The 8,874-nt window shown below is 56.4% G+C and overlaps 2 protein-coding genes across 2 annotated transcripts; both read right to left on the minus strand.

Moving 5' to 3' along the window:
- Positions 1-2,586: 2,586 nt before the first annotated feature.
- LOC136789946 (feather beta keratin-like) lies at positions 2,587-3,674 on the minus strand. The gene is made up of 2 exons (XM_066991275.1): positions 3,611-3,674; positions 2,587-3,387 (listed from the first exon to the last, which is right to left on the minus strand). The coding sequence occupies exon 2, from the start codon at positions 3,365-3,367 to the stop codon at positions 3,047-3,049; it is 321 nt and encodes a 106-aa protein (XP_066847376.1). The 5' UTR covers positions 3,368-3,387; positions 3,611-3,674; the 3' UTR covers positions 2,587-3,046.
- Positions 3,675-7,764: 4,090 nt separating this feature from the next.
- Positions 7,765-8,603, minus strand: LOC136789947 (feather beta keratin-like). Its single transcript, XM_066991276.1, has 2 exons — positions 8,540-8,603; positions 7,765-8,316 (listed from the first exon to the last, which is right to left on the minus strand). Exon 2 carries the CDS (start codon positions 8,294-8,296, stop codon positions 7,976-7,978), a length of 321 nt encoding a protein of 106 aa, XP_066847377.1. The 5' UTR covers positions 8,297-8,316; positions 8,540-8,603; the 3' UTR covers positions 7,765-7,975.
- Between the last annotated feature and the right edge of the window lie 271 nt (positions 8,604-8,874).

The following is an 8,874-nucleotide window of genomic DNA, read 5'->3' on the forward strand; positions in this document are numbered from 1 at the left end:
GCTGTCGAGCAGACGAAGAACCAGAATGTGATGGGGAGTAGTCAGCACGGATTTAGAGAGGGAAAGTCACGCGTGAGCCTCCTGAGCGTCTTCTAAATTGAGGTGACCAGCTTGGTGGATGAGGGGAGAGCAGTGGCTGCTGCTCAACTTTAGTAAAGCCTTTAGTAAGGGCTTTCTTTGACACTTGCTCCCGTGACAAGCTCCTAGAGAAGCGGACAAAGTATGGGTTAGATAAAGGGACAGTGAGGTGGGCTGAGAAGTGGCTGATTGCTTGGGTGCAGAGGCTTGTGCTAAGTGGCACAGAGCGGTGTTGGAGGCAAGGCCCTAGCGGTGTAGGCTAGGGCTTGGCAGTGAGGCCACCAATGTTCAATATCGCAGAATCCCAGAATGAGACAACTGAAGGTGTTGGAAGGGACCTCGAAAGATCATCAGGTCCAACCCCCCTGCCAAAGCAGGTTCCTTAGAGCAGGCTGCCCAGGTAGGCATCCAGACGGGCCTTGAATATCTCCAGAGAAGGAGAGCGCACAACCTCCCTGGGCAGCTCCGTCACCCTCACTGTGAAGAAGTTCTTTCTCATGTTGGTGCGGAACTTCCTGTGCTCTATCTTGTGGCCATCATATCCTCATTAGTGAGGTGGGTGATGGGACGGAGTGACCCCGCAGGAATTCTGCAGATGACCCGAGACGGGGAGGAGCGTCTGATGCACGTGATGAACGTGGCACCATTCAGAATGATGTGCAGAGGCTGGAGAACTGGGCAGAGACCAACATCATGAAGTTGCCGAAGGGGCAAAGCAAATTCCTGCCTCTGGGGAGGACTAACGCCGGGGAGCAGGACATGGTGTTGTCCGACAGAGTGGCAGGCAGCTTTGCCAAGCAGGACCTTGTGTTGCTGTTGGAGAGCAAGCTGACGATGAGTCAGCAATGCAGCCTTGCGGCAAAAGAGGCCACCAGGCTCCAGGAGGGCATGGGGAAGAGCGTTGCCAGCACGATGAGAAAGGCGCTCCGTCATCTCTCTTCATCGCCGGTGAGGCCTCTTGTGGAGTCCTTTGTCCGGTTTGAGGCGTCCCAGTGGAAGATGGAAGCGGACATGCTGGAGCAATTCCAGTGCAGGGCTACCAAGATGCTGAAGGGCCTGGAGCCTCTTCAATATGAGGAGAAGGTGAGAGAGCTGGGCGTTTTCAACCCGCAGAGAAGGCTGCTCAGGCTGAATCTCCTCCTTGTTCTAAATCCCGGATGGGCGGGAATGAAGACAAGGGAACCAGACTATTTTCAGTTACTGCCTGCTGCCAGGACAAAGGTGAGTGGACGCCACAGAGAAGAGATGCAGTTGTCTTGGAAGAGAAGGAAAGCCTTTTCCCCTGTGAGGGTGGTCAAGCAGTGGACCTCAAGCAGAGGTTTTGGATTTCCATGCTTGGAGATCTGAGAAACCCAACTGCACATGGTCCTGGACAGCCTGCTGTAGCTGACTCTGCTTGAGCAGGGTGCTTGCAGCACATGGTCTCCAGAGGTTACTTCCAAACTGAAAGGACTCTGTGACTGCATCTGTTGTCAATGCGGGAGAATGCTGCTGGGTGAGAAAGCAGTCGAGTGTGTGCTGCTGACACGGAGAGATTGTTTCAGAGGGCATGTGCAGAAGAGCCTTAGCGTGGCCAAGCCTTTGTTTGGTCAAGTGTAGGTCTTGCGTGACGTGCTGGAAGGTGTGGTGGCCCTTTTCGACGTGCCCCGATGACCTCTTGATCTTTGACTTTGTACTGAGGGAAGTGGGAAGGGCGCTGGGAAAGAAGGGAAGAGGAGGAGCGTCAGGCTGGCATGCTTGAGAACTTTATTGAGGAAAGCGCATGGAAAGGAAGGAGCAGCAAGTGGCACATCCCCGGGGGGTCTTGGATGCACGTAGGGTGACCAGCAACGTCATCGTTGTGCACGGTAAATTTTCTCGGAGCACGGAAATCTTCCAGCCCTGTGATGGGAGCAGCAGAGCGGGAGTCGATCCCTGGTGGCGTTTGGCTTGTGAGCACGTCATAGCGCCAGAGAGAACCAGACATACGAGACAATGCAAGTCAGGGAAAGAAGTGGGAGAATGGTAGAATGTAAGTCGGCCATGTTTCCAAACATCACGGAATAGCCCACTTCCTTGCTTCTCTGGTTTATGCCTTGAGAGAAATAGCCATGGTTGTGGAGCTGAAGACCCAGTGGGTCAGCGATGGCACAAAGGTGCATCCTCAATCCACGAGGAGTCTCGCACCATATGTGTGGTGTCCGTGTGACGGACAACCCTGTTAAATCATACTGGCCTCGCTAGAGGCCCCAGAGGGACACCACTCCTCCCTGGTCTCCACTTGAGCAAAGAGCTGTTGACCGCAACTCTTGGTATGTGACCATGCAGGCAATTCATTGTGTGCTGAGTGACCCATCATGTCTTTCCATTTTAGTGACAAGGAGCTATGTAAGAGGGTTGTCCAAACGCTTCTTGAACACCACCAGGCATGGGCCCTGATGGCCACTTGAGCCCTGCTTTTTGTTCTTTTTGTCGGGTGAAGTTGGAAGAGCGTTGGGAGAAGAAAGGAAGAGGAGGCATCTGAGGATGTGGGATGCAGGCGGATTTTATTGAGGAAAACATGAAAAAGAGGGAGCGTCAAGTGGAAGGTGCACATTCTGAGGTGCCTGGAGGGCGACCACCAGCCTATGTCCCTTGCGTAGAGCAGATTTTCCCAGAGCCCCAAGGTCTCGCTACCGTGTGGTGGGAGCAGCCCCAGAAGGTCTCTGGAGGGATTGTGCTAGTGAGCAAGGCATTGCAGCAGAGAGTAGCAGCCGTAGAAGGTGGTGCTATGGAAAGGAGAAAGAGGAAGAAAGAAGGAGGTATGTTGGCCATGTGTCCTGACAGCATGGGCTGGCCCCTTCCTTGCTTGCTTGCTTTGTTGTGCCATGGAATGATGAGCCGCGGCTGGCGAGCCCGCATGCCATGAAGAGCGCAGAGGTGCGTCCTCAGTGCGAGAGCTGTGTTGCACGGTGTTGGAGGCTTCTGTCAGGGGTGTTGGCGTGGGTCCTTAGCAGGGGTAGCAGGCTCTTCCGCCGTTGATGCAGCCCAGGCCTCCAAAGCCAAAGCCTCCAAGGCCAAAGCCTCCGAATCCCCCGGAGGAGATGGGCACTCCCTGGGCGCTGAGGTTGCTGCCCACGGCAGCTGATGCGGAGGATCCAACGGCGGTGTTCTGGGGGAAGGAGCTGAGGATGGGTCCTGGCAGGGTGACCAGCACGGCAGGAGGCTGGATGACGACGCGGGAATCCTCGCACTGCCTGACACAGGGCTCGTTGCAGCTGTTAGCCAGCGGGGTGGGTCCGCAGGGGCGGCAGATGTCGTAGCAGGACATGTCTGTGGTGCGGAGGGTCCCTGGAAGAGAGGGTGTTGGGAAGGTGGAGGGTGTTGGGAACGCGGAGGGTGTTGGGGGCGTGAGGAGTGGTGCTGGGGGAGGCCAAGAGTGTGGGGAGGCCTGGGGTTGTGGGGAGCATGGCGGTGGGGAGGGAGAAGGGCTGCTGAGGCTAAGGGGGAAAGGGCGTGTGGAGAGATAGGCCTGGTGGGGCGGACGAAGGAAGGGAGCGGGGTTCAGGCTCACCTCGTTGGGCGCAGGGGAGAAGACGTCGGGAGGATTGTGTGAGGGTGCGAGTCGCAGGGCCGGCTTTTATGCTGGTCCGTGAGTGCCCGCGGGGCGAGAGAGCCTTTGCGCATGACAGCATTTGGCGTGAGCTGCTCTTACATGCTAAAGCCTGGCAAGTAATGAGGTGGGGCGTGTTGTCCTTCCCACAACGCTCTCGTGTTCTTTTCTCCTGTTGAGGATGTGTCTCTGCGGCCTTGGCGGCAGCTTTTAAGCGAGAGCGGCTCTTTGGATGGATTTGCATGGAGAGTGCGTTTGAGGACAGTCAGCAGACGCGGCCAAACCATGAGAGATGTGGGGTGTCACGAAGTGAGGTCATGGCGTGTCACTCGTGCGGTGCGGTTTGCGGCTTCATTGTTGTGAGGAGGGGGCCCTATTTGCTGGCGTCGCCATAATGCAGGCTGGTGTGGGCTTCCCAGATGTGCTGGGCGCGAGGCGCTGGCACTGGCATTGCACTCGCTCCCTCCCTGCCTTCGTGCCCATTCCCTACGCCTGTGTTTATTCCTCGTCTTTCCCATTGGTTTGCTGCATCGGTCGGTGGCTTGGTGGCGTTTGTGCTTGGAAGGTCCTGGGTGGGAGAAGGGAGGCTGCGTGCTTTCTTCTTGCGGCAGCTTGGCGGGTGGTAGTTTGATTAGGCGGAGGAGAGCTGTCTACGACAGCAGGACGTTGTCCTTTCAGGCCCTGTTGAGAGCTTGCAAGCCCTGAGCTGAGGGGGAGTGGTTTGGCAGGGAGACTTAGGCAGAGCTTTTGGGGTCTTATTCAGCACTGAGCGCCCAAGGGTGAGGCCCTTTCCCTGCCTAGGCTTTGATGGTCAGATGCAGGGTTTGGTCACTGCAGCAGGGAGTTGGAGGCATGCATGGTACTTGGGGCAGCAGTCGTGAGCCCCTCCTGGCTGGGTGGTCCCGGGCATGGCTGACGAGTGGCAAGGCCTGTCCCCGTTGGGCTGAGGTGGTTTTGGCTTGCTGCTGAGGTGAGTAGCGCTTGTTGCTGAGGAAGATGAATCAAGGTAGGAAGGGGGGCTGTGCAACTGGGTGTGCCTTGTTCCGTGAGGCCTGCTGGGTTGCAGCCACAAATGCTGAGGGAGCTGTGTGGTGTCCTTGCGAGGCCACTACTAATTATCTTTGAAAGGTCCTGGTGAGTGGGAGAGGCTCCTGAAGACTGGAAGAGACTCGCCGGCTCCTGTGTTCAAGAAGGTGAAGAAGGAAGGGGTGGGAAACCAGAGGCTGGTTGGCCTGACATCAGTCGCTGGGAAGGTTCTAAAGGAAATCCTCCCGGAAAGCGCTGTCGAGCAGACGAAGAACCAGAATGTGATGGGGAGTAGTCAGCACGGATTTAGAGAGGGAAAGTCACGCGTGAGCCTCCTGAGCGTCTTCTAAATTGAGGTGACCAGCTTGGTGGATGAGGGGAGAGCAGTGGCTGCTGCTCAACTTTAGTAAAGCCTTTAGTAAGGGCTTTCTTTGACACTTGCTCCCGTGACAAGCTCCTAGAGAAGCGGACAAAGTATGGGTTAGATAAAGGGACAGTGAGGTGGGCTGAGAAGTGGCTGATTGCTTGGGTGCAGAGGCTTGTGCTAAGTGGCACAGAGCGGTGTTGGAGGCAAGGCCCTAGCGGTGTAGGCTAGGGCTTGGCAGTGAGGCCACCAATGTTCAATATCGCAGAATCCCAGAATGAGACAACTGAAGGTGTTGGAAGGGACCTCGAAAGATCATCAGGTCCAACCCCCCTGCCAAAGCAGGTTCCTTAGAGCAGGCTGCCCAGGTAGGCATCCAGACGGGCCTTGAATATCTCCAGAGAAGGAGAGCGCACAACCTCCCTGGGCAGCTCCGTCACCCTCACTGTGAAGAAGTTCTTTCTCATGTTGGTGCGGAACTTCCTGTGCTCTATCTTGTGGCCATCATATCCTCATTAGTGAGGTGGGTGATGGGACGGAGTGACCCCGCAGGAATTCTGCAGATGACCCGAGACGGGGAGGAGCGTCTGATGCACGTGATGAACGTGGCACCATTCAGAATGATGTGCAGAGGCTGGAGAACTGGGCAGAGACCAACATCATGAAGTTGCCGAAGGGGCAAAGCAAATTCCTGCCTCTGGGGAGGACTAACGCCGGGGAACAGGACATGGTGTTGTCCGACAGAGTGGCAGGCAGCTTTGCCAAGCAGGACCTTGTGTTGCTGTTGGAGAGCAAGCTGACGATGAGTCAGCAATGCAGCCTTGCGGCAAAAGAGGCCACCAGGCTCCAGGAGGGCATGGGGAAGAGCGTTGCCAGCACGATGAGAAAGGCGCTCCGTCATCTCTCTTCATCGCCGGTGAGGCCCCTTGTGGAGTCCTTTGTCCAGTTTGAGGCGTCCCAGTGGAAGATGGAAGCGGACATGCTGGAGCAATTCCAGTGCAGGGCTACCAAGATGCTGAAGGGCCTGGAGCCTCTTCAATATGAGGAGAAGGTGAGAGAGCTGGGCGTTTTCAACCCGCAGAGAAGGCTGCTCAGGCTGAATCTCCTCCTTGTTCTAAATCCCGGATGGGCGGGAATGAAGACAAGGGAACCAGACTATTTTCAGTTACTGCCTGCTGCCAGGACAAAGGTGAGTGGACGCCACAGAGAAGAGATGCAGTTGTCTTGGAAGAGAAGGAAAGCCTTTTCCCCTGTGAGGGTGGTCAAGCAGTGGACCTCAAGCAGAGGTTTTGGATTTCCATGCTTGGAGATCTGAGAAACCCAACTGCACATGGTCCTGGACAGCCTGCTGTAGCTGACTCTGCTTGAGCAGGGTGCTTGCAGCACATGGTCTCCAGAGGTTACTTCCAAACTGAAAGGACTCTGTGACTGCATCTGTTGTCAATGCGGGAGAATGCTGCTGGGTGAGAAAGCAGTCGAGTGTGTGCTGCTGACACGGAGAGATTGTTTCAGAGGGCATGTGCAGAAGAGCCTTAGCGTGGCCAAGCCTTTGTTTGGTCAAGTGTAGGTCTTGCGTGACGTGCTGGAAGGTGTGGTGGCCCTTTTCGACGTGCCCCGATGACCTCTTGATCTTTGACTTTGTACTGAGGGAAGTGGGAAGGGCGCTGGGAAAGAAGGGAAGAGGAGGAGCGTCAGGCTGGCATGCTTGAGAACTTTATTGAGGAAAGCGCATGGAAAGGAAGGAGCAGCAAGTGGCACATCCCCGGGGGGTCTTGGATGCACGTAGGGTGACCAGCAACGTCATCGTTGTGCACGGTAAATTTTCTCGGAGCACGGAAATCTTCCAGCCCTGTGATGGGAGCAGCAGAGCGGGAGTCGATCCCTGGTGGCGTTTGGCTTGTGAGCACGTCATAGCGCCAGAGAGAACCAGACATACGAGACAATGCAAGTCAGGGAAAGAAGTGGGAGAATGGTAGAATGTAAGTCGGCCATGTTTCCAAACATCACGGAATAGCCCACTTCCTTGCTTCTCTGGTTTATGCCTTGAGAGAAATAGCCATGGTTGTGGAGCTGAAGACCCAGTGGGTCAGCGATGGCACAAAGGTGCATCCTCAATCCACGAGGAGTCTCGCACCATATGTGTGGTGTCCGTGTGACGGACAACCCTGTTAAATCATACTGGCCTCGCTAGAGGCCCCAGAGGGACACCACTCCTCCCTGGTCTCCACTTGAGCAAAGAGCTGTTGACCGCAACTCTTGGTATGTGACCATGCAGGCAATTCATTGTGTGCTGAGTGACCCATCATGTCTTTCCATTTTAGTGACAAGGAGCTATGTAAGAGGGTTGTCCAAACGCTTCTTGAACACCACCAGGCATGGGCCCTGATGGCCACTTGAGCCCTGCTTTTTGTTCTTTTTGTCGGGTGAAGTTGGAAGAGCGTTGGGAGAAGAAAGGAAGAGGAGGCATCTGAGGATGTGGGATGCAGGCGGATTTTATTGAGGAAAACATGAAAAAGAGGGAGCGTCAAGTGGAAGGTGCACATTCGGAGGTGCCTGGAGGGCGACCACCAGCCTATGTCCCTTGCGTAGAGCAGATTTTCCCAGAGCCCCAAGGTCTCGCTACCGTGTGGTGGGAGCAGCCCCAGAAGGTCTCTGGAGGGATTGTGCTAGTGAGCAAGGCATTGCAGCAGAGAGTAGCAGCCGTAGAAGGTGGTGCTATGGAAAGGAGAAAGAGGAAGAAAGAAGGAGGTATGTTGGCCATGTGTCCTGACAGCATGGGCTGGCCCCTTCCTTGCTTGCTTGCTTTGTTGTGCCATGGAATGATGAGCCGCGGCTGGCGAGCCCGCATGCCATGAAGAGCGCAGAGGTGCGTCCTCAGTGCGAGAGCTGTGTTGCACGGTGTTGGAGGCTTCTGTCAGGGGTGTTGGCGTGGGTCCTTAGCAGGGGTAGCAGGCTCTTCCGCCGTTGATGCAGCCCAGGCCTCCAAAGCCAAAGCCTCCAAGGCCAAAGCCTCCGAATCCCCCGGAGGAGATGGGCACTCCCTGGGCGCTGAGGTTGCTGCCCACGGCAGCTGATGCGGAGGATCCAACGGCGGTGTTCTGGGGGAAGGAGCTGAGGATGGGTCCTGGCAGGGTGACCAGCACGGCAGGAGGCTGGATGACGACGCGGGAATCCTCGCACTGCCTGACACAGGGCTCGTTGCAGCTGTTAGCCAGCGGGGTGGGTCCGCAGGGGCGGCAGATGTCGTAGCAGGACATGTCTGTGGTGCGGAGGGTCCCTGGAAGAGAGGGTGTTGGGAAGGTGGAGGGTGTTGGGAACGCGGAGGGTGTTGGGGGCGTGAGGAGTGGTGCTGGGGGAGGCCAAGAGTGTGGGGAGGCCTGGGGTTGTGGGGAGCATGGCGGTGGGGAGGGAGAAGGGCTGCTGAGGCTAAGGGGGAAAGGGCGTGTGGAGAGATAGGCCTGGTGGGGCGGACGAAGGAAGGGAGCGGGGTTCAGGCTCACCTCGTTGGGCGCAGGGGAGAAGACGTCGGGAGGATTGTGTGAGGGTGCGAGTCGCAGGGCCGGCTTTTATGCTGGTCCGTGAGTGCCCGCGGGGCGAGAGAGCCTTTGCGCATGACAGCATTTGGCGTGAGCTGCTCTTACATGCTAAAGCCTGGCAAGTAATGAGGTGGGGCGTGTTGTCCTTCCCACAACGCTCTCGTGTTCTTTTCTCCTGTTGAGGATGTGTCTCTGCGGCCTTGGCGGCAGCTTTTAAGCGAGAGCGGCTCTTTGGATGGATTTGCATGGAGAGTGCGTTTGAGGACAGTCAGCAGACGCGGCCAAACCATGAGAGATGT

The sequence above is a fragment of the Anser cygnoides genome, chromosome 2, assembly GCF_040182565.1.
Source record: "Anser cygnoides isolate HZ-2024a breed goose chromosome 2, Taihu_goose_T2T_genome, whole genome shotgun sequence".
In the NCBI taxonomy this organism is placed as follows: Eukaryota; Metazoa; Chordata; class Aves; order Anseriformes; family Anatidae; genus Anser; species Anser cygnoides.

What these genes read in the sequence shown, in the direction of transcription:
- LOC136789946 (XM_066991275.1), bottom strand. Translation starts at nt 3,367, where the DNA reads ATGTCCTGCTACGACATCTGCCGCCCCTGCGGACCCACCCCGCTGGCT.
- LOC136789947 (XM_066991276.1), bottom strand. Translation starts at nt 8,296, where the DNA reads ATGTCCTGCTACGACATCTGCCGCCCCTGCGGACCCACCCCGCTGGCT.